Here is a 25770-nt window from a genome sequence, read left to right as displayed (position 1 = left end):
TGGTGTGGGGGTCCCTCTATTTTTTGATAACCAGCCAAGATAAAGCAGACAGCTGCAGACTGCATCTGTATGCTTTACCTGTGCTTGTTATCAAAAATTGTGGGAACCCAAGGGATTTCTTTCTTTTTTTTTTTTTTTTTTTAACACACTGTAGCAGCCAATCACAGCCATGCTAATTTTTAGCATGGACGTGATGGGGTCGGAAGTGCCCACACCAGAAAAGTTTGTTGAATGGCGGCGCTGCAGCTTTTCTCAACTTTGTTTGGGCAGCCGAACCTGAACAGTAACACGGACTTCCGTGAGAAGTCAGTGTTCTGAGCTTGTGCAGACTCTAAGTGTCCGTTACGGACCCCGAACTTTACCGTTTGGGTTCGCCCATCACTGCTATTAAGTGATCTCACCGATTCTCAGGTGCCAACCTTTTGTAGTCATCTTTCTTATTTTATTGGCCTTTAGTCAAACCTTAAAAACAAGAACAAACACTGGGAATTCCTATCATTTGTTCTAGTCTTGTATAGGCAAGTTTTCCCAAACTTTCATTACAAATCTCAAAAGGGGGAAGCAGGTAACACTGACTCTGACAAAAAATAATAAAGAGAGGCAAAGTATGAACTCTGGCAGGAGTCTTATCTAATGCTGTGGGAATTTCAGGCTGTCTCATTTCATGCCCAGTTCTGTAAAAGGATATTGTGAATGACAGGAGTTGGAAGCCAAATGTTTGGATCTGACTACACGGCGACTAATACAATGCAACATTTAATCTGAAATTCAATGTTCTATCAAAGCAAAGGTTTCATTCTTTTCCCTTTACAATCCTTGGACCACATTCACACTAGCAGTATTTGGTCAGTATTTTACATCAGTATTTGTAAGCCAAAACCAGGAGTGGGTAAAAATTCTAGAAGTGGTGTACATGTTTCTTTCATACTTTTTATCTGATTATCCCACTCCCAATTTTGGCTTACAAATACTGATGTAACATGCTGACCAAATACTGAATCATGTGTGAACATGTCCTTATGGAAGGTTGTAAAATTAGACCTTGAATGTGACTGGTGAAGTGGGCAATTAATAGCCTATATGCGTTCTCCTTTCCTTGCTGAAATAGCTGAGGGCACAGCTTGAGATTTGTGAGCAACAGAGCAGAAGAGACCTTTGACCCGCTTGCTACCTCCCTTCACTTGCTATTAACTTTTACTTTAGATCCACCATATTTCTAATTTGGAAGAGATTTGTAACTGCTGGGAATGTCAGAGTATTAGTAACTTGCATTGTGTGTTTGTTAACATTAGTTGCCGGCACGTGTAGCTTGAAGCATCCTATATGCACTAGTTACTACTATGTTCTTCTCATCAGAGTATTTCTTTCCGGAGTTTTGCTAAACATACAGCTCTTTCAGGTCTATTATCTGTGCTCAGTACAGGGATTCTCCTTATGTTCGCATGCATACTATCTCCATGGTTTGGCAAGTAACAATATGCCTTTTGTTGACTTTTTTTTTTTTCCGTAATTTCTGTCAAGAGTGAGGTCAATTGTAAAGATCTGTGCAGTTGTTTCAGCTTTTCCACACTCGGTGAAGGGCTGGAGTCTGATAAGGAGGCTTGGTTTAGAATTTCTGGAGCCACACCTCTGCTAGTTCTGCTTCTTGTTTGAAGGGTAATGTGTAGTTTGCACGCTGTAGAGGACAAATCAATGTGAACGGGCAAAAGTTTCTGAAAGGTATCGGAGCCTGACTGCCATGGCTCTGGCACGGGTCTGGCCTGTGGTTGCTGTCCTGATGGTGACCTCACCTGGACCATCCCAAGCACAGATGTTTAACTGGTTTAGTTGGGGAGCTAAGCCAACTACAACTACCACATTTCCTACCACCAGTCCGGAAGCTCTGTATACATCTGAAGCTCATCTTCCATCTAACGCATCAGCAACTGAAGAAAAAAGCCTTCCACAAGAAATAACATCAACAGACCAGAAGCCCTTTCCTAGGAATATAGATAAGAACTTCTTGTCTACATTGATACCTGAAGTCACACCTCCTGCTTCTTCATTGTCACAGTCTACAGCTCCAGCATCTTCATCTGCAGAGAGCATATCTCCTTTATCTAATGGAACCTTGACCCAAGCAGCTGCAACAAATCGGACCACACTGACCACCCCAATGCCGATTTCCACAAAGACCTCAGCAGAGCAGAGGTTATCTTCTACAGTGCTACCTGACCTCACACCTCCATCCTCATCATCATCATCACTGCCCACAGTTCCAGCATCCTCACTTGCAGAGAGCAAACCTCCTCCATCTATTGGGACCATCACCCAAACAGCTGCAAGAACAAATCTGAGCACACTGACCACAACAACGCAGACTGCCACCAAGACCTCGACAGACTCCTTAAAAAATCATCAGCCAGTGACAGAATCTACTCTGAGAAAGCCTCCAGATGAGCCGTTATTATTCAGCATTATTCAGCAAGAGTCCAATATTGTTTTTGATATTGAGATTCCGACCCAAACCTCTAAAGATGAACCCACCACCGTGGCTGAAACTTCAACTGCTCAGAACTCAGATAAGGAGAATATTGCTGGTGTGGGTGCCGAAATCCTAAATGTTGCTAAAAATATTCAAAGCATTATGAGCGTTTGGTTAGAAAAACCTGAAAATGATATTCAGAATTCTACTGATCCTACAGAAGAGATGACCAATGTGACTGTCCCGAGTGTCCAGCTAAATGAGACAGGCACCGTTGGTCGGCCTGTTTCTGGGCAGAATGAAGAAAACAACACTGAGACTCTCACGTACAGTCAACTTTCCAGTTCCAGCAATCAGACTTTCAACATCAGTGCAAGAAATCTTACATTACCAGGTATTTCTCCTTTTCCAGTGTATGCAGCATTGGAATCTTTGGCTACAGAGTCATCCAAAAAGTCTTTTTCGGGACCCAGCCAAACGGGAGACCAATTAGAGTCATTGCTCAGCTTGGAATTAGACGGATCATCACTGCATTCCCCCTCACTGGACTCGCACATGGGCAGCATGCGCACTGCGGTTCCGATGAATATAACCAGCTCTCCTGCCAGTGGCCTATCCCATTATGTGATAAATTCTTCAGAGTCAGAGTTACATAAGAAAAATAATATACATAACAATACCACTGATATAAATCAGTCTGATGAGAGAATTGGCCTCCGTAAACATTCTGGGATAGCTGCCACTGCTGACCAAATTCATGCTCCTAATACACATGTAGTATATTCAGAGGGACATCATAATGTCAATTCTTCTGATCATGATTTACTAACCAGCACTAAAGCTTCTACCTCTACAGCTTTTAGAAATAATATCACAGAGACTGCTTTTCATTCACCCAACTTGACTCCATCAGACGCTCATTGCTTGCCTGTCCCCGACAACCTGCCTTTGTGCCACAAATTGGGAATTAAAACTTTTATGCTACCAAATTATTTGAATCATACCAGTGTGCTGGAAATTCAGGCGGCTTTGCATGATTGGGAGGGGCTTCTTAAATCTCATTGTCACCGTTACCTGGAGAGGTTTTTCTGTTTGCTACTGCTTCCAAGGTGTAACCCATCCTCCTCCTTAGTGTCACCTCCAGTCCCATGTCGGGGGTTTTGTAAGGTTCTACAGGACACCTGCTGGGACCTTCTGCAGGGAGCACATCTCCCCTTATCATGTGACTCTCTCCCCGAGGTGGATTCTGGGGTTCCTTGTGTGTATATTCATTTTTCCACAGGTGACATCTCGAATTCTTCTGTGTGGACAGGTAAGTGACTTAGTTGTCGGTTGTCAGCATATTATTCTAGGATGGATTTATTAATACTGTCAAAAAGTAATAACCTAGTGATATCGGGGTGAAGATGTGCCGAATTTACCGTTGTGGCAAAGGTGTGAGAGAATTGGTGCTTCTTGATACATGCTGGATGCTTTTCTCTTATCGTAGGCTAGTATTTGTGCCCAAATTGTGGCAAACACCATTTATAACCCTTGAAGGTTTTCTGACTCCCCTTAGCCCTGATCACTATTCTATACATTTTTTTCAAAACGATGTAATGAGGGTTGAAAATGCATAAGAAATTTGGTGCAAGGAATGTATGCTTTTTTATGGGGGGGGGTACAAATTTAGGCTGAATTCTGGCAGTCTTTCCACTGGGCTCCACTGCGGTCTTTTCACTATTTTCCTGCACAATCAGTTTATCTTGCAAAGAAATACCTGTTTTACCTGCAAAACTGTGGAGCCATTTCAACCGGCCGGGCAGTGAATAAACTGCAGCAGCACAGGAATGTTGGTGGTTTCAGATGCAGCATGACTGCAGCATGTGAACATAGCTTAAAAGTCAGCTAACTAAAATGTAATTACAGGGAGTGACTGTGTTTTGTAGATGGTTTTCATTCTCATTGCTGTCATAAGCTTCCTTTTTTTCCCATTCAGCTTTTAAAACTCCATAACTACCTTGTATCAAGTGGTCAACCCACTTATAATATGAATTATGGAAAATGATACAAAGTAGTTGTAGATCTCCCTATATCCCTTAGGGCTCATTCACACTCCAGTTTTTCGCATTCGAGTGCCATATGTGTTTTTCCCAGATAGCACTCACACCTACGATAGTCTATGGCGTCTGTTCACATGTCCTTCAGTTTTTGCGGAACGAGATCTGTACAACATTATGGAGAAATGTCCGATATTGATTCAGGTGTCGGATCAAACTCTGCAGTGAAAGTCTATGATGGATCCTTGGGAAAAAAAATTTCACAGACTAATAAATAGGATACGGTGGGTAAACTTTTTTTTTTTTTCTTTTTCTTCTAATCTGAGAAAAACTGATGAAACTCTGACCAGACTCTGATGATACTCTGCTGAAAACCTGAACAAAAAACACTGATGAAATGTCGTCTGTTTTTCTTGTACATGAAAATAACTGAATGAGGCCTATCTTGTACTTAATGTTGCGTTATACCAGATGGATTTTTGAGTTGTCGTCAAATTGCAGAAAGGACAGGTTTCGGAAAAGTAAAAGACATTGTCCACTCCTGGTGAAGTCTTCATATACAAATCTTTCAGATTCCCCTCCGTTTGCCGGTCCCAGCGGTTATCACGTACCGATAAGTATCTGATTCACATACTTTCGGTCACATAATGACCACTGGAATGTAAAAGCTGAGCCAAATCCTACCTATGTGCGCACCAGGGTTGGACATGGACAACCTTATAAAGGGTTTGTTCACTTTATATTTATTTTAAGCCATGTGTTGAGAATCTGCCGGCAGGTTTTTGCCAACTAATCTTAGAGCAGTGTGATGTAGAGACAGAAATCCAGATTCCAACCCCATAAAGGTGAAGGTACTGGCTTGGGGTGTGGACTTGGTCTATGGTGGCGCTACGTCATTGAGGGCAGAATGTTACCGATGACTTTGGTTTTCCAGGACCAGATGTTGAGGACTTCAATAAGGAAGACCACCAGCCAAAAATAAACTTTTTACTGAGCGGTAACTTGGTGGGGATTATGTTCAGTAGATAGCTGGTACACAGCTTAAAGAATGTTTCCTTCATATTACGGAGCATTTTCACACACCGTCTCCCTTCCCTTCTCTTAATTTGCTTGTTTACTGTTCCCTCTAGGTCAGCTGCCTTTACCGCAGCCCAGCTCAGTACTACCAGTTAGGCCTCTCACACTTCAGTGTCTCCAGTACATGTGGTGACAGTTTTTACACGTACTGGAGACACTGACACACGTAGACCCATAAAAATGAATGGGTCTGTGCACATATCTGTTTTTTTTTTCACAGACTGTGTTTCCGACTGACCCACACGTAGACCTGTTCATTTTTGTGCTGCTGCACGGATCACACGGATCACATGGACCCATTCATGTCAATGGGTCTATGTAAACATGTACCGCACACGGATGCCATCCATGTGATGCATCAGTATCACACGGATGGCCGCCGGGGAAGAAGTGTTACAATAAGTGCTGTTCACCGGCGGCTGGTGCTGAAGCCGGCTCTCAGCATTCTTCCCTGCTCTGCCGGCGATCGGCGCGAGCAGAGGAGAATGATGTCCGAACTATGACAGCAGGTGGAGGGATCCCACGTTGGGTTTTTCTTTCATTTATTTAGTTGGATCGCAGGTGGCAGCTGTGGAATACCCCAATCATCCGCTCCTGCTGTCACTGTTATTAGTGGCAGCAGGTGCCGATGTATGCGGAAGCCTCCGCATGCGTAGTTTTGACTGTGGGGCGACCTGTGCCAAGCACAACGAGTTGCATTTTGGTGCGGACGCCACACCGTCAAAACGACACATGCGGAGGCATCCTCATACATCGGCATGGCCTGTGTACATAATGATAAAGATAGGGTACGCATGCCGACGTAGGCGGAGCTGACCGGAGGAGGTGTGGCGGTGGGCAGAGCTTCACGGTGGACGTACGCAGCCCTCCGCAGCACCTCCATCCGCATATGTGAGACCAGTCTTACTGATGTTGTCCTTGGTGGGACCAGGACCCCAACGCTGCAATGCTAACCACTGAGCCACCGTGCTGCCCTGCATATTTATTTATTCATTCAGGACTTCTTACCAGATGTGATACTCCAAAGAAAATGTCAAGATAATTCTTATAAAAATGTAGTGGTTTATTGGATTATCCACCTAAAAGAATCATTGCAGTAAAATGTGTGAAGTAGTTACAAAGAAATTGTAATTGCCCTTAATTAGTTAATTAGATTAATTGAAGTGTTCACACTACCATCTACCCATGCTAAGTGTTCCAGAATAATCTAAGGGTACCGTCACACAGTACCATTTACATCGCTACGACGGCACGATCGTGACGTCGTAGCATCGTATGATTATCGCTCCAGCGTCGTAGACTGCGGTCACACGTTGCAATCACGGCGCTGGAGCGATGCCGAAGTCCCCGGGTAACCAGGGTAAACATCGGGTTACTAAGCGCAGGGCCGCGCTTAGTAACTCGATGTTTACCCTGGTTACCAGCGTAAACGTAAAAAAAACCAAACAGTACATACTCACATTCCGGTGTCTGTCCTCCGGCGTTCTGCTTCTCTCCACTGTGTAAGCGCCATAGCCGGAAAGCACAGCGGTGACCGCTGTGCTCGCTTTCCGGCTTGCCGGCGCTCACAGTGCAGAGAAGCTGAGACGCCGGAGGACAGACACCGGAATGTGAGTATGTACTGTTTGTTTTTTTACGTTTACGCTTGTAACCACGGTAAACATCGGGTTACTAAGCGCGGCCCTGCGCTTAGTTACCCGATGTTTACCCTGGTTACAAGCGAACACATCGCTGGATCGCTGTCACACACACCGATCCAGCGATGTCAGCGGGTGATCAAGCGACGAAAGAAAGTTCCATACGATCTGCTACGACGTACGATTCTCAGCAGGGTCCCTGATCGCTGCTGCGTGTCAGACACTGCGATATCGTAACGATATCGCTAGAACGTCACGGATCGTACCGTCGTAGCGATCAAAATGGCACTGTGTGACGGTACCCTTAAGTGTTAATTAGGTTTACTAATTTTTACTCTCCACTCTGTACTGGGTATATTTGCTGACATGACATTTAGGGTACCGTCACAGTGCGGTGACGTCACCGCTGTGCTTTCCGGCTATGGTGCTTACACAGTGGAGAGAAGCAGAACGCCGGGGGACAGACACCGGAATGTAAGTATGTACTGTTTGGTTTTTTTTACGTTTACGCTGGTAACCAGGGTAAACATCGAGTTACTAAGCGTGGCCCTGCGCTTAGCAACCCGATGTTTACCCTGGTTACCCGGGGACTTCGGCATCGCTCCAGCGCCGTGATTGCAACGTGTGACCGCAGTCTACGACGCTGGAGCGATAATCATACGATGCTACGACGTCACGAATCGTGCCGTCGTAGCGATGTAAATGGTACTGTGTGACGGTACCCTAACAGTGATCGACGGCAAAAATCGATTTTTGGAGACGGCTGCATTGTGCTTGTATGCTGAAATATCAGTATTTTGACAATTAGATGAAATCTCACACTTCAATCTTTGTTATATAACCAAAAAGCCATGTAGCTCTGCTCTGGCTGTGACTGGAGTATAGGACATGATGTAACAGTAGAACAGTGACTGCAGCTCTGGCTGTGACTGGAGTATACGATATAATGTAACAGTAGGACAGTGACTGCAGCTCTAGCTGTGACTGGAGTATAAGACCTGATGTAACAGTAGGACAGTGACTGCAGCTTAGGCTGTGACTGGAGTATAAGAAATGATGTATAGTGACTGCAGCTCTAGCTGTGACTGGAGTATAAGACCTGATGTAACAGTAGGACAGTGACTGCATCTCTGGCTGTGACTGGAGTATAAGACCTGATGTATAGTGACTGCAGCTCTGGCTGTGACTGGAGTATAAGACCTGATGTAACAGTAGGACAGTGACTGCAGCTCTAGCTGTGACTGGAGTATAAGAAATTATGTATAGTGACTGCAGCTCTGGCTGTGACTGGAGTATAAGACCTGATGTAACAGTAGGACAGTGACTGCAGCTCCACCACTCCTTCTTTTGCGGTCTGATCAATTCTCAGCTTGTCTGTCTGACTTTCACAAATTTAGGCCACGTTCACACGCTCAGCATTTGATCAGTATTTCACCTCAGTATTTGTAAGCCAAAACCAGGAGTGGAACAATCATAGGAAAAATATAATAGAAACATATGCACCACTTCTGTATGTATCCCCCACTCCTGGTTTTGGCTTGGAAACACTGATGTAAAATACTGATAGTGTGAACGTGGCCTTAGTGTCCTGTTACTGCCATGTCCGCACATGTGTGGAGCGCCCCCACTGCCGCAGGGCCGAGGGGTACCCGCTACCGGGCCTCTCTGTCGCAGTTCTGGGGTTGTCACGGTGGCTAGACCCGGCCCGTGACCCTGCTGAGGGGCGTCCAATGAAGGTGGAGAGTGATGAGGTTGTGGTGTGGTGCCGGTCGCAGTAAATAACGAGGACACCAGGTTGCAGTCTCTTTACCTCTTTACTGAAGGCTTCAGGATCCTCAGTCCGGAATACGGTTAACTGGGCTGCGTAAGTCCGGCCGGTCCAATGGCACCTCCAGAGTTCCCTTTGCAGGTGGAAATCCGTGCCTACCTTCTAGCGCTTGTGTGTTGTAGTCCTTCCCTGCTGTGCTTACGGGATAGTCCTCACAACTGTTGTGTCTGTTTCTGAAGTTCCCTCACAACTCGATTATGATGTTCTGCTTCGTCCCCCAGATGATATGGATAGGATGCACCCGTATGATGGGTAGGCTCGGAGGTCTTCCGGGACCCTAGAGTTGCCCCTCTCCAGATGTTGCCCCTTGTGTCTGCTTAGGTGATTTTGGGTGAGACAGCCCGCCTATAACTGACTGTCCTGCCGTAGGTTTGAAGTAAGGCCTGGAGCTCAATACTTCCTCGGCGTTCCGGCCACTGGCTACGCGCCTCAGTAGGATGTTGCCTCGGTCTTACAGCACGACTCCCACTGGTATTCTCCTTGTTGCGTTGATCTCGTTTCTCACTCAGCACAATAAACCTCGCTTCTTGTCCTTTCTTGGGGTACCGCCGCAATGAAGTGCAGGCGCGGTCCCGTAACGTTCTCTCTGTTCGCTAGGCCTCTGTCAGGATCACACCCCTGAGGCCGGTTTCACACGTCAGTGGCTCCGGTACGTGAGGTGACAGTTTCCTCCCGTACCGGAGACACTGACACACGTAGACCCATAAAAATCAATGCATCTGTGCAGATGTCATTGATTTTGTGCGGACCGTGTGCGGACCGTGTCTCCGTGTGCCAAACACGGAGACATGTCAGTGTTCGTGGGAGCGCACGGATTACACGGACCCAATAGAGTCAATGGGTCCGTGTAAAACACGGACCTCACACGGACATTCTCCGTCTGGGGTCCGTGTGGCGTGCCGGAGACAGCGCTACAGTAAGCGCTGTCCCCCCCACATGGTGCTGAAGCCGCCATTCATATGTTCCCTGTAGCAGCGTTTGCTACAGAGAAAATATGAATGATAGTGTTTAAAATAAAGATCCATGTGTCCGCCGCCCTCCCACCCCCTGTGCGCCCCCCCGCTGGTCAGAAAATACTTATCCGGGTCCCCCGTCGGCAGTCGCTCCTTCCTGGTCTGGCCGCGGCTTCTCTACTGTATGCGGCCGATTACACTCATGAATATGTGGCTCCACCTCCAATAGGGGCGGAGCCGCCTATTCATGAGTGTAAATGAGCGGCCCCACGTGACCGCATACAGTAAGCCGCGGCCAGACCAGGAAGGAGCGACTGCCGACGGGGGATCCGGGTGAGTATTTTCTGACCAGCGGGGGGGGCGCACAGGGGGTGGGGGGGCGGCGGACACATGGATCTTTATTTTAAACACTATTCTTCATATTTTCCCTGCAGCAAACGTTGCTACAGGGAACATATGAATCGCAGCTTCAGCACCATGCAGAGTGGGTACCACACGCTCCGTGTGGTACCCACTCGCCATACGGGCGGCACACGTGTGCCGCAGGTATGGCCTCCGTGAGTTCCCAGGCACACGGACACGGATAACTCCGGTACCGATTTATTCCGGTACCGGAATTATCTGGACGTGTGGGACAGCCCTGACAGGGACCCCCCTGAGTCTCTCCCCGCAACACCCTCTGCCACAGGATGTTGCCTGGTTCCAACCCAGTCAGCTTCTGGGCTTCCTATCCAGCCCCCAGTTTTACCAGATTGTGAGGAGTGGCCTAATACATAGCGCCCTTAGCTCCCCCTGGAGGCCAGACTGTGAAGTGTATTGGTGTCTGTGATACCTGGTCAGGTGAACTCCTTCAGTGCCATCAGACGTACCATAGCCCCCCTTAGCGGCGGAGCAACAGTACTGCAACGACCAGGACTCTGGGGCGCTGCATGTGCAGTACAATCTTTTAGTTGAAGAAACCAAATCATGGACGGTGCTTGATATTTTTCCTCCAGACACTAAGGTCGGCAGAATAAATCACCTGTGAATTAATGAATGGCTGACCATCCATCCCACAATGGCGGTAGCGTGGGTTTCTTGGCTTGTTAGTGGCACAATAATGGTGCTAATTAACTGGTGACGTAACGAGTAATTTTGCAATTATAGATTATAAACCGATTATCCGGATGCACGATATTGGAGATAATGATGCCTTTGAACCATAGTAAATGTTGATCGGTTTTCTGCCCCATATAGATAGTAATCCCGGCACTATGCTGTAAATCTTCACGCACCGCGCCAATGGTATAGACCGTAAATGACCCATAGTCCGCTGACATTGCTCCAGTGATTTGGTCATTCTGATAATATGTTGGCACACGATTAAAAAATACTAGAAAGGATTTGTAGCTGACCTCGGACCCTGTGCATCATGTGTTCTAACACTCTCTGCCAAAACCTCTGTTTATCTGGACAAACCGCAGCTCTTCCGGCCCTAAGTGGAGAAGCTCTTGTGATTTTTGTGCCCACCTTGGTGGCGGGGGGGCAGGCATGGCTCTCAAGCTGCAGATCAAAGTTATGCATGTTTGCTTAGTTTCGACAGTTCAAACAGGAAATGATGGCCGGGTATTACACAGGTTTGAGTCCAAAAGCTTTTAACTGATACTTGATCTTTAGAGTAACTTAACACCGAGTTCCTCTCACAATTGCAAGTCTAACGAGTAACAATCTGCATAAATATAAAATTCTCTGATGTAATGTTATTAATGGGTGTGCTGGGCATGAGCAGGAACGTTTAGTCCTCTTAGGCTCTGTTCACACATGTATTTTCCTTTTTTGTTCTGTTTTAGTCAATTGGGTCCATCTGCTCCATTTGCATCTGTTATGTACCGCATCAATCTTCTGTATGAATTCTCTGAATGTTACTAGCAGAATGTATCTGTAACACGTACAATGGGTACAGAAAGTATTCAGACCCCTTTAAATTTTTCACTTTGTTTCATTGCAGCCATTTGGTAGATTCAAAAAAGTTCCTTCCTTTTTTTTCTCTTTAATGTACACTCTGCACCCCATTTTGACTGAAAAAAAAACAAATGTAGAAATTTTTGCAAATTTATTAAAAAAATAAAAACTGAAATATCACATGGTCATAAGTATTCAGACCCTTTGCTCAGTATTGAGTAGAAGCACCTTTTGAGCTAGTACAGCCATGAGTCGTCTTGGGAATGAGGCAATCATTTTTCACACCTGGATTTGGGGATCCTCTGCCATTCTTCCTTGCAGATCATTTCCAGTTCCGTCAGGTTGGATGGTGAACGTTGGTGGACAGCCATTTTCAGGTCTCTCCAGAGATGCTCAATTGGGTTTAGGTCAGGGCTCTGGCTGGGCCAGTCAAGAATGGTCACAGAGTTGTTCTGAAGCCACTCCATTGTTATTTTAACGGGAATCTGTCACCCCATTTTTTGGCTTATAAGCTGCGGCCACCGCCATCAGGGGCTTATCTACAGCATTCTGTAATGTAGATAAGCCCCTGATGTAACCTGAAAGATAAGAAAAACAAGTTAGATTATACTCACCCAGGGGCGGTCCAGTCCGATGGGCATCGAGTTCCGGGTCCAACGCTCCCATCTTCATGCAATAACGTCCTCTTCTTTGCTTCCTGTCGCGGCTCCTGCGCAGGCGTACTTTATTTGCCCTGCAGTGCACAGGCGCTGGGCCTCTCTGACCTTTCCTGGCGCCTGCGCACTGCAGTACTTTGCTCTGCTCTCAACAGGGCAGATAAAGTACGCCAGCGCAGGAGCTGTGACAGGAAGAAGATGATGTAATCGTATGAAGATTGGAAGTGCCGGACCCGGCCCGCGATGCCCATCGGACCGGACCACACCGGGACCGCCCCTGGGTGAGTATAATATAACTCGTTTTTCTTATCTTTCATGTTACATCGGAGGCTTATCTACAGCATTACAGAATGCTGTAGATAAGCCCCTGATGGCAGTGGCAGCAGCTTATAGGCCAAAAAATGGGGTGACAGATTCCTTTTAAGGATTATGGAGGCCAATGTGCTCTTAGGAACCTTTTGTAACCTTGGCCAGATCTGTGCCTTGCCACAATTCTGTCTCTGAGCTCCTTGGCCAGTTCCTTTGACCTCATGATTCTCATTTGGTCTGACAGGCACCATGAGCTGAGAGGTCTTATATAGACAGGTGTGCGCCTTTCCCAATCAGGTCCTATCAGTTTAATTACACACAGCTGGACTCCGATGAAGGAGTAGAACGATCTCAAGGAGGATCACAAGGAAATGGACAGCATGTGACTTAAATATGAGTGTCTGAGCAAAGGGTCTGAATACTTAAGACCATGTGATATTTCAGTTTTTCTTTTTTAATAAATATGCAAACATTTCTACATTTCTTTTTTTTTTTGTCAAGATGGGGTGCACAGTGTACATTATTGACAAAAAATGAACTTTTTTGAATTTACCAAATGGCTGCAATGAAACAAAGAGTGAAAAATTTAAGGGGTCTGAATACTTTCTGTACCCACTGTAGTTCTCATTATAACATTGCGGTAAGGGATTGCTATTTGAGCAATTCCGTAATATAGCTTTTAATAAATTGGCTTTAGGGATTTGGAACTTTAACACGTAAAGAAATGGTAAAGTAAATCGCTAGCAGCCACTATAATTTCATGATATCAGATATAAAATTGAAAGACCTTTTTTTGGGTGGTTATTTACATGGAGTTTGATTTTAAAGGGGTAGTGCAGACTTGGGGTTCAAGTCTGCAGTCACTCAATGTGACTGCAGACTTTTGAATCCATACAGTGCATACACTTCTTGCTGTCAAGAGTCTCTGGTTCCAGAAGCGAGTGGGAGTATGACCGCAAGTATGGAAATTGCATACGTGCTGTCACGTGCAAACTAGACGTGCGCGACCTCGCTCAATACAAGTGAATTAAGCAAGGTTAGACACGTCTAGTCGGAATGTAGCTGGAAGTATAAAAATCCCGACACTGGAGGATCCTGACACTGCGAGGATTGACAAGTCTGCAGTCATATAAAGTGTCTGCAGACTTGAACCCAAAGCCTGGACAACCCCTTTCATGGAAATCCGTTTTTGTGATTTCTATAATATGGGTTCTAGCTATTAATTGCAATGTGACTTTTGACTTATGAAGTAGCTGCCATTTTTACTGGGCAAGCACAGTGGTCTGTAACTCCTCAGTTCACAATCTGCTATCAGCTGTAGGCTTCAGCACTTGGAAACTGGCAGATGCAGGGAAGCACAGGATGGTAGCACGCTTAAAAATGGATTAGGACACAGTGCATTCCACTGATAAGGGAAAATTGGCGTCATAGCTTTGGCTCTGGTGTAACAGTAGTTTCCCTGTCCTTGTTGTGCTGTACCCGTCGTGGCACATACTGTACATACAGTCCATGTTCCTTTATGTAATCCAGTTTCCAACAGTTGTTCCTGCCCTAAACATTTTGTCTTATTCCAGGCAGCTGTTTCTCCTTTATCACAGCAATTAGTTCAGTTACTGATATGGCCGAGATGTGCAAGATGTTTTCCCTCTGGAAATTGTGTTCGTGCATTGCTGACATCTGTATTCCACTGTACTTTACAGAGCGGCATTGTAGTCTGCAATCTCCGAATCTGCATAGTGGAGTGTGAATTCTGCACTCGCAGCCAAGGAATGATAAGGACTTTCCCAATCACGTTATTATTGCACTATAGGTATTTACAGCATCCATTAGAAGATGAGACACCGTACAAGAATACTTTTAGATTCTTTTATTTACAAAATATTTTTCTTTATTCATAGAAAAAATAATAAAATCATTCTATTTTCTATATGGACCCAAGTATTTGGACACACCTCTTCAACATTGAATACCGGTTTCTCATTCAGTCCCATTGCCACCAATATATAACATCCAGCCCCCGTCATGAAGTCTTCTGTTACTAACTAGCTCACCGATACCAGTGTGGTCCTTTGATACGATGTCACCAGCGTAACAAGTCCAATCATGACATTTCTTCTCTACCAAATATTTCACAATCACCTGTGAGTGATATTATTGGAAAATGGAAGCTATTTAGGAACCACAGCTACTCAACAACGTGGCAATCTACATAAAGTTACGGAGCAGTGTGACTAAGTGCTGTGGCTCAAATGCGTAAAAGTCACTAACTTCTTCTGAAATTAACATCGGCACAAAAACTGTATGCTAGGAGCTAAATGACATTGGTCTCTATGGTTGAGCAGGTATATGCAAGCCTTACGTCACCAAGCACAATGGCAAGCATTGGATGAAGTGGTGTAAAGCCACCATTACTGGACTCTGGAGCAGCGGAAATATGTTTTGTGGAGTGACGGATCATGTTTATTTATCTGGCATCTGATGGACGAGGTTGGTTTTAGAGAACACCAGGAGAACATTACCTTCCTGACTGCATAGTGCTAGCTGTAAAGTTTGGTGGAGGAAAGATGATGATGCTATGGGTTTAGTTGCTAAGTCCAAGTAAAGGAAATATTAATGCTTCAGAATACAAGACCTATTGGACAATTGTAGCATCCAGCTTTTTGAGAATAGTTTGCAATAGGTTCTTTTCCGTTCCAATCTGACTGTCCCAATGCACAAAGCAAGGTCCATAAACGCATGGTCAGGAAGGAGATTGGTTTGGAAGAACTTGATCAGTTGCCCAGAGCCCTGACCTCAACTCAATCAAAAACCTTTAGAAGTAACTAGAGCAGAGATTGAGAGTCAGGCACTCTTGCCCAACGTCAGTGTGTCAGGGCCGTCCTGGTGAGGTGGAGTCACCAAGCTGCACATCAGGGTGAATACATGGGTCCAGGGTGATGGCACAGTGGACTGCATTTGCAGGATGGCATATGGATAAGCGAGAACCTGGACAATGCTGGACAGCCAACCAACAAGTAGAATAAGACACACCAGAAGCTAGAGAGCTAGGAGTGTAGACAAACGCAGGAGATGAAGATGTAAAGTAGATCAGGAATTGCTGCAGTGTAATGCAGACAGTCTCCATTTAACAGTTCATAATGCTTAAAGCAGGTGGAAGGTTAATCGGTAGGTCTGAGGAGTACTGGATGCAGGTTGCACAAAACACAGGAGTTTGCAAAGATAATTGCAGCTGAAGAAACTGGATGGTGGCAACCACCAAAAACAAAAGGCAACTGAGCAGATCACTTACTGAAAACTCGGAGAGATATCTGTCTACAAGAAGACCTTAGGGGATAATGTCAGTGAGGTACGCTGGGCAGGTCATGAAACCAGACGTGGAGCACAGCAAAGGGTGGTCAGTTATAGGGGAAGATAGCAGAACGTGGCCCTGGAGTCGAGACAGATGCGTAACACCCTGTCTGAACCTATGAATGCTCTTCTGGATGAATGGGGAAAAATTTCCAAAATTTTGCAGAAAGCCTCTCAGAAAAGTGAATGTTGTTACAGTTACAAAGATGGGAACTAACTCCTTATCATTGCCTGTGGATTTAAAATGAGATCTCCTTATATATCATGTAGGTGTCATATATAGTTTCCCCGAAACACTTGTCCATATAGTGTACGTATGCTATTTCACCATTGTAATGTGGATGTAAGTGAGTTCCAGGAGCAAACTGTAAGAACATGGTCACAGAACGTCGAGATGGCTTCCGATATTTCTTATTTTATGTTGGGAAATTTAGTTCTGTAATTTCCTTATACATTTCATTTGAAATATCATCACATCATTTTACAACCTTAACTTGGTATATGCAAAGTGGGACCCATAGTAGCTTTCATATTTTTTATTAAATGGTCACCATCAAACTAAGTTACATACTGTAGGATGGTAGATGATAAGGATCTGAGTAATATGGTTTCCACACTGTGCATTATCTTCCCCCTGGGGTTTGCAGCTGTGGAAAAGTAAAATGGACACAACTTCTTCTACTTAAATTCAAGTATTTTCCCATCAAGATCATTCACGAAGAATAATAAGTGTAATTCATCTTGAAAACGTTCATAGAGGATGAGGCATGGTGGATGATTTACCGAGTGTTGTGGATGTCAGGATGAACCAGATGTTTTCTATATGAAACATATTTTAGTCTGGGTAGTAAACATACCATTAGATTTACAGGTCTGTGGGGGGAATGGTTGCAGATCTGCATTGAGGGCTCTTAGTTTAAATCATATATTGAAATACCATGGGAAATTATGGCTACAAATCTTCTTTGAGATGGTTGACTTTTCTGTTGTCGGCCATACACCACTGCTACTCGACACAAAAAAAATCAGTGCCTTATTCCTTATAAGATGTCAAAAATGCCAAATATAGGATCTTCCTCCTTCTGGTTTTCTGACCAAATATGCTTTTGGCAGTTATTGGAATCATTAAAAGTGTTTATCTAGATATGGCTTTCCATTCATCCTGATATGGTGTAGAGACCATTTGGTCACTCAAGTGGTAGTTATAAATGAAAGTGTGCTGGTGTATTTTCACCTGGTTCCATCCATTAGTAAAAAGTTGAAAAAATAAATTAGGGGTTTTTTTTTCCACCTCTTTAGTTGTATCACTAATACATGTTCCATGCCCTAGTAAAATACTTGACAGCCACCGTCGTCTTCTGTTCTCGGCACCGCTCCACTTGTCTCCTGCCTTTTGTGACCAGCAGGATCACTCCAGTGTTTTCTGGGAAGACCAGAAGTCGCTTCTCAATGCAAGTCTGTGAGAGCCAGAACGGGCGAGAACGCGGCTCTCGTAGACTTACAGTGAGAACTTGTGACCGATGGCTCTGGTCAGTCAAGATCTGTGGTCACAAGATGGCAGAATGGCACCGAAGCTGAGCCAGGAAGAGGAGAAAACAGTGACTGGTAAGTGTATTACTAGGGGCAGGGAACATACATTAGAGTCACCACCACCGAAATAAAAAATATGCTGGAAAGGTTCTTTAACCTTTATGATCAGGACACAAAGTGGTGCCATTATACATATATGTATGTTAGTCGCCAAAAGTCTTAATGTTCTCTGGACATTCCAGGAAATGGGTTCACAAAAGAGACAAGGTTGGGGCAGATCTACAAATGGATGTTTATTGGGTGGTTTGGGGCATTGATGGGCATCCAAGGGTTTAGATGTCCACATTTTGCCCATTATAATGTTGGTAAGTTCTGTATGCCGTCTCTACGTCAAACAGATGTGGGTAACCATAGGGAGATTTTCAGTAGCATGCCATGACCTAGACTTTAAGTTATTGTTCTAAAACTGTTGGGAAATAATAATAATTTCAGGAGCCCAAAGATATGCCAAAATTACAATGGGAAGAAGTCCCTATAGCAGTGAATTACTGCTCAGTTCCGATCACATGAATGGAGAACACCAAGTTGCCAGTTTTCAGCTACATTGGAAGCTGATGGACGGCGGTCCATGGTCTTTGTGTTTCCATACTGGACAGTATATGGCATTTTAGCGGTGATGGTTATTAATGTTAAACTCTTTTCTGGAAAAATGCAGGATTTCAATAGCTTTGCACCAACTGTCCGAGCATGGGCATCAGTAACAGCCAGGCGGCATGAGAGATGGGCGCATTTCACTTGGAAATTGCTGAGTGGTTACAGTACGATTAGTTGTGGCTCTACACAGCACATCTGTACCAGTAAGAAACTCTTAAGATAAGTTGTGAATGTCAGCTGTTCCTCGGACTCGGCAGTTTTCCCATGAAAGTTCTGCAAGTGGCAGATCTCCTGGGACAAAAATGGAAAGAAATCTTGGAAAAATCTCGGTGGGAACAGATGCATCTGTCAATGCTTTCTGCTGCTTCTGCCAGTCATAAATTAGCATTGCTCGATTCACTGAACTATACTGTAAAGTACGATTACAACTGGATGCCGAGTCTGGTCATATGTGTGAGATCATTAATCGGGAAGCATAGAGAACTATGTCCGGTGTGTAAACACAGTCCTTCAGTTCCCTATATATAAAAAAAAATGATATTTCGTTCTGGAAAAAAATAAAAAGTTAAATAGGCGCCGTTGCAGAAAAAGGCACCTGTGTCTGATAAAAAAGCAGACCCTAATTTCAGACCAATTTAGAAGAATTTATAAATTAGTGATTATTTGGGTCTAAATTCAATGAAAAACTAAAAAAATTAACTGATATCTACCTGTCAACATCAATATCTCACCTCTATTCTGGTCAAACTCTCAGGAGACATATGAAGAGCTGGTGGTCACTGGGTCTTTATTCTCAGACTAAAGGCTCACGCACACGACCGTATTTTCAGTCACAATGCAATCCGATAAAACATCAGATCACTCTCAGACCAACATTATTCTATGGGGCTGTGCACATGTCCAATTATTTTCTCAGATTGTGTCTATCCGATGAAAAAAATTGTTGCATGTCCGAGTTTAATCTGATATTCGGAACGCACTCGTCCATGCAAGTCAATGAGTGCGTTGAAACCATCGGACTGCACTTGGATGACCTCTAAGTGCAGTCTGATTTTTCAGAGTGTGATTTGCATAGTCGACCCCATTCTCTCAAATGAGAGGAAACACGTTCATGTAATCTTAGCCTTTGTAATGGAGCTTCATGATTTTTGACTAAATATTAGTGATGAGCGAGTATACTCGTTGCTCGGGTTTTCCAGAGCACGCTCGGCTGATCTCTGAGTATTTGTTAGTGTTCGGAAATTTAGTTTTCATCACCGCAGTTGAATGATTTACAGCTACTAGCCAGCTTGATTTCATGTGGGGATTCCCTAGCAACCAGGCAACCCCCACATGTACTCAGGCTGGCTAGTAGCTGTAAATCATTCAGCTGCCGTGATGAAAACGAAATCTCCGATCACTAACAAATACTCAGAGACCACCCGAGCAACAAGTGTACTCGCTCATCTACTACTACTAAATATGTTTCCACTAAGCGGTTTTCATATCTGCCAAGGATGACATGGAGGGGGAGCACATATGTCTTCCCCGAGGAATGGCCGCTTCTCAAGATAATGTAAGATCCAGTGGCCGAATCCTTAGTGAACAGTGTGTAATCATGACCTCTAAACTTCAGTAAGAATGTATTTGAGACTATACTGCGGCCCCAAGTGACACTGGAAGAGTCTGAGAACGATGATGGCCTTGAATTCACAGAAAATGTTCACGTTTCAAGTGAAGCCAGGCTTTATAGATCTGAAAAAGTCACACAGACGTTTTCGTATGCTATGAACATGTTTTATACATCATGTATACACAAACTATTATATGACTCTTAGCTTATACTTTTAAGTTTCCCCCTCGGCTAGCTCTATTTTGTCAGGTTTTTTCTAAGCTCCGCTCCATAAAGGGTGGAGACTGGTAGTTATGTCTACCATTCACTGTACACATAAAGAAGGCTCCTGCTCTCCAATCTCTCTATAGCTCGTTCACAAAAGCTTCCACCGTAATGAGGACACAGTACAGCAGAACCGAGCAGAGTAGTTGTGAATCCAGCACTTGGGATGAAATAAAACCATTACTAGAAAGCAACAGCTGTGTCTCTCCTGCTTCTATGTACTGCAGAATGTAAAATGATCTGGATTTTAGCTGAAGAGAAGGGCATTCATTTTTATCTAATAAGATATATTAAAAAGTTTATTAAGCTTGCTTGCTATATTTACAGTACTTTCCAAACATTTTAGGCAGGTGTGGGAAAAAAAATGCTGTAAAGTAAGAAGTGTTAATAGCTTAATTTTATCAGTGAATAGAATGCTAAGTGAATGAACAAAAGAAAAGCAAAATCAAATTCATATCTAGTGTGACCACCCTTTTGCCCTCACAATTCATATTTAGTGTGACCACCCTTTTGCCTTCAAAACAGCCTCAATTCTAGGTAGACCTGCCAGCAGTTTTTGAAGGAACTAGGGAGGGTCTTCGAAACATCTTGGAGAACCAATCACAGATCTTCTGTGGATGCAGGGGTATTTTGCCTTAGAATACATTTGGAGCCAATAAGACACCTCCCTTATGATACTGCATGTTGGAAAAGTATTTACCTGTATTTCTCAGCAATGAAGATACAAAACAAATTGGCAATGTGGAAGCCTGTAGACGCAGTAGTCGGCCAAGAAAAGTTAGTGCAGCAGATGAGAAAACGTAGGATGTCCAGCTGTGCCATCAGCTCAGAACTGGCAGCAACCAGTATGACCCAGCTAACAACCATCTACTGTTCAGAGAAGTCTGGCCAGAAGTGGTCTTCATGGATGAATTTCAGTCAAATAAAGCCAAGTGACTCAAATATACACAAAAACACAGGAATTGGGGTGAATATAAATGGCAGCAGGTGCTCTGGACTGATGAGGGAAAATGTGAAATATTTGGCTGTAACGGAGGGCAATTTGTTTACTGGAGGAGGTGTCTGCAGATAACAGTGAAGCATGGTGGAGGCTCGTTGCAGGTTTGAGGCTGAATTTCAGCAAATAGAGTTGGTAATTTGGACCAAATTAATGGTGTCCTCAATGCTGAGAAATACAGGCAGATACATATCCATCATGCAGTATCATCAGCATTTTTTCCACATGTTTTGCACATTACTTATGTTTTTAGTTCTTTGTTGTTAATGAAAGTTCTGGGGCGCAGTCAATGTTGAATTATCTAGATTTCTGCATTGCATATTTTATGCGTTGTAATATTTATATGCCTGCAACCACTTTTTGTTCGTTGTATAATGTCATATTCACACGTGGTATTTTGGGCATAACACAGAGTAATTCTAATGATTTATCTTCTAATTTGTAATTTTCTCCTTCCTTTTTGTTATTTTTACAGACCGGACAACTGTAGAGGTTGGCCTGTTACAACTAATTGGAGATCCACCACCAGAACAGATCACCAAGATCTTTGGCCCCGATAAGAACCCAGGCTATGTATTCGGAGAAGATGCCAACACAGGTCAAGTGGCCCAGTACCATCTCCCCAGCCCCTTGTTTAGGGACTTTTCTATTCTGTTTCACATCCAACCAACAACTACCAAGGCCGGAATACTGTTCTCCATCACCGATGCCTCACAGTCCATTGTCTATGTTGGGGTGAAGCTCACAGAGGTCAAAGGTGGTAAGCAGCAGATTATCTTCTACTACACAGAGCCTGGATCTCCAGTATCGTTCCCTGCGGCTACCTTCACTATTGGAGCAATAACTAACCGTTGGACACGCTTTGCCATTGGCGTGGAGGAAGAGGAAGTCGTGTTATTCATGAATTGTGATGAAGTGGAGAGGGTTCGATTTGAGAGATCCCCTGATGAGATGGAGCTAGAAGATGGTTCTGGACTTTTTGTTGCCCAAGCTGGAGGTGCTGATCCTGACCGGTACCAGGTAAATAGCTTTTTAGGAACTCTTCACGTGTTGACAGGTTAATAAAGTAGTCAATTTTTCATTTGGCACGAATTTCTAAGTTGTAAAGTCAAGAACGTCTGTTGCTTGATTGCACTTATTCAATATATAGGAGATTGATGTCAAGTAAGAAACAAAATGGCTATAAAGAATCCAAAGTTATGACATCTAGTCTTACAGAGACTGATTCAGTCAAGAGTTATGTTTTTATTATGCTTTTTTTCTAAAGACATATTATCCTTGATGAAAACCAGAATTTTCCATGCCACCAATTATTTTGTCAGACTGATTGATTCGTAGTATGGCCGATCATGTTCAGTTTTATAAACTATGCACGGTGTATAACAATTATCCAACTTGCACAAATAATTAGTAGCCTGACACTCTGTTGAAAGCAAGTTTTGGTGTTTTTGGTACATACTGTATATACAGGTTTTTCCCATGGAAAGTAGGGCCAGCACCCGTACGCCGTCATGTATGTCCCCAGTCCCTTCTGCATTACACAAAAAAGAGTTTTTATTCTACTCTCTTACGGTGTGGTCCAGTCTGACGGGCGTCTCTGTAAACTCTATTCAGTGAAGACCTATGTTCCCATTACTGAGATAGGAGAGCACAGTTGGTGCTTTTAAAGTTCTATGGAGATGGGAAGAAGGAGCTAGAGACAGAGGGAGAAATTCAGATGAAAGCTGTCCTGAAGCCACAGTTATACCCAGTCCTGGCCTAATGGTGTTATGCAGACATATACTGGAACGTTTTGATTCCCTGCAGAGTCCAGATCAGTGCCTAATTTACTGACAATATTGGAGATATTAATCTCAATAATAAAACTTGTGTGGTGAATGTGAACAGCAAGAATATGAATACTCAAAATTCTGTCTTTTCTGCAACCAGTACATGACTAATCAGATGGTGTATAGTTAACTCTGTACCGTCCGTCTTGGTATTTGTTGTGCCCACAATGCCATATTGATCCGCTGTCCATTTTCTGTGTGATGGATGGATCCCGGGTCCATGTCCTGGGGGTGTATATAAAATGGCTGTGAGTAATATGCTTGGAATCTACCATCTTCCATGTGTGAACAAAGCAGACATTTTTGTCTCTTGGACATTAAGGAGACGTTTAGACAAAGGCGAAATTGAGCATGGAGAATGGAAAGATATGTGTGTGATAATGACTGAGCTGGGAGGATGCCGAACAGCTGAAGGGATGGCAAGTGACTCCACTTCATGGAGGGAGATGTCCGTGCCAGCAGGAATGGAGAGGTCACTGCCCTGCAAGCTGCGCAGTGCGAGTACACACAGCCTGCGAGGGAAGCAGATTTATATGGGCTGATAGGTTTAGGAAATCGAATAATCCTTTAGAATATACGGAGATAACGCTCCGATAAATAATGGGGCTTTAAAAGTCTCATGAAAAGCTTTTATGGCAGGCTAGTTTTACATGGATCTGTGCAGCTAATCCTCGCTGACACTGTGAGGAAGTTACTCCTGTAATGGCTCCACACATGGTATCCATCCCGTCCATAAAATGAGCCTGGATGGGTGCGACCGTAACGTCTTGGGACATGTTGGCCAGTGGAAGGAGGATCCCCATCTTTACTTGTGTTATTTGGTTGTATTGCACATGTATTTATAGCAAATACCTATCCCCCCATAGTTTATAGAAAAGGGGACAATTTATGATTGGTTTCTAGTAGCGAGACTCGCAAGTCTAATTTTATTATACATTTTTGGCTATGTCACACACACACACACACACACACACACACACACACACACACACACACACACACATACACACACACACACATATACATACATACACACACATATATATACATACATACATAAACACACATATATATATACATACATACACACACACATACACACGCACACACACATATATATATACATACATAAACACACCTACACACACACACACATACATACACACACATATATACATACATACACCCACACATATACACACATACATACATATACATACATACATACACACATACACACACGCACACTGTTTTGTTTTTGAACCTTTCTATGCCTAGTAATAAGGGTTGTCCAGTAGTGGACCATCCCTTCAATGTATACAAATGGAGCGTTCCTGACTTTGTATATATTGTCGGGAAAGCTCCATTTGTATACATTAAAGGGGTACTCCACTTCTGGACAACCCCTTATTACTAGGCATGGAAAGGTTAAAAAACAAAACAAATAAGCCTGATACTTCCCGGACTGGTGCTGCTCCTTTGTAGTCTGTGGCGTGTCCCCCGCCAGTCATCTGGCAGTAAAGCATCACTCCAGCGTCACTTTTTATCTCCATGCTGGAGTGGTGCTACTAATGTATGTTCCCTGCCCCTACTCTCGTACATACCCACTGCTGTCTTCACTTTCTATCACCACCGCTCCCGTCAGTCTCCAGCAGTTCGTGACCGGCCGGATTGCTCGAGACGGAGACGGAGGTCACAACTCTATAATTCTGAGAACCTCCTTCTGGCTCTCATAGACTTACACTGGGAGCTTGTGACCGTTGTCTGACATCCGGTAAGTCAGAAGTTGCATCACAAGATGGCGTCATGGGACCGAAGCGGCATCAGGACGTTGGCTGGTAATTATAATATTAAGTGCAGGGATTATTGCATTAGTAACCGCACGCCAGCTACGCAATAAGAAAAAAACCTCTGGAGTGGTGCAACATCTGGTGGGTAACATTACATAAGCGCTGCAGCCAATCAGTGGTCGTTGATTGGCTGCAGCATTGACATAACTCCACTGCCTGGTATTAATACCAGAGGGCCCAAAGTCTTGATTTACGGAGGAGCAGCACCAGTCCGGGAAGTGAATACTGTATTTTGTTCACCTCTTTTGGTTAATACTGAGGGGTTGTTGAGTACTGGACGACACTTTTAGACAAAAGCTGTGGATGGCGGTTGCCTTTTAATGACATCCATTAATGGATGCGTCTGAGCTTTTCGGTAGCTTTTCATGAGTCTGTGGGTGTCGGAGGCTACTGTTAGCCTGTATGTGATGGACGCCTGTGTATGGTAAGCAGAAATCTGTAAAGTAGAATCAAAAACTACTACACGGAAAACTTTAGTTTTTTCTCTTCTGGACCCCAAGGGCTGAGGAAGTGTATGCTCTGTATATATCACATGGGGACGTACCCAAATAGTGCCACCAATTAGTGCTTATAGGTAGTACTGTACCATAATACTTTACATACCGTATAATAGCATTTATGGCACAATATGGAGCATACAAGGGGTTAAATCTCCGGCAGGAGCAGATAAGTCCATGTTTGTATTTCAGCCTATTTGTTGATTCTTATTTTGGACTTTCTGTCCAAGATTCATTTGGAAATACGTAGTATTTTCTTAAAACTCAAAATTAAATTGGCAAGAA

The 25770-nt window shown here is 44.0% G+C and overlaps 1 protein-coding gene and 1 long non-coding RNA gene across 5 annotated transcripts in view; one reads left to right on the top strand and one right to left on the bottom strand.

Annotated features, from left to right (window-relative positions):
* COL18A1 (collagen type XVIII alpha 1 chain) overlaps positions 1-25770 on the top strand; it is a 233228-nt gene that overhangs the window by 119881 nt on the left and 87577 nt on the right. The window contains exons 1-2 of one of the 3 annotated variants that reach the window (XM_077272568.1): positions 1672-2858; positions 21785-22329. In XM_077272568.1, coding sequence (XP_077128683.1) covers positions 1739-2858; positions 21785-22329 — 1665 coding nt within the window. In that variant the 5' untranslated portion in view covers positions 1672-1738. Of the gene's footprint in view, positions 1-1671; positions 2859-3004; positions 3777-21784; positions 22330-25770 lie in introns of those variants that run through there. The other 2 variants (XM_077272569.1, XM_077272570.1) reach the window with 2 other exon arrangements.
* The window catches only part of LOC143784368 (uncharacterized), a 29951-nt gene continuing 27444 nt past the window's right edge, over positions 23264-25770 (bottom strand). For both annotated transcript variants that reach the window (XR_013217771.1, XR_013217772.1), the window contains exon 3: positions 23264-23363. This is a non-coding gene — a long non-coding RNA (uncharacterized LOC143784368). The remainder of the gene's footprint in view (positions 23364-25770) is intronic.

This window comes from Ranitomeya variabilis, chromosome 7 (genome assembly GCF_051348905.1).
Source record: "Ranitomeya variabilis isolate aRanVar5 chromosome 7, aRanVar5.hap1, whole genome shotgun sequence".
NCBI lineage: Eukaryota > Metazoa > Chordata > Amphibia > Anura > Dendrobatidae > Ranitomeya > Ranitomeya variabilis.
Note: the sequence above shows the minus strand (reverse complement) of the source record. Positions and strands in the feature narration are given on the sequence as shown.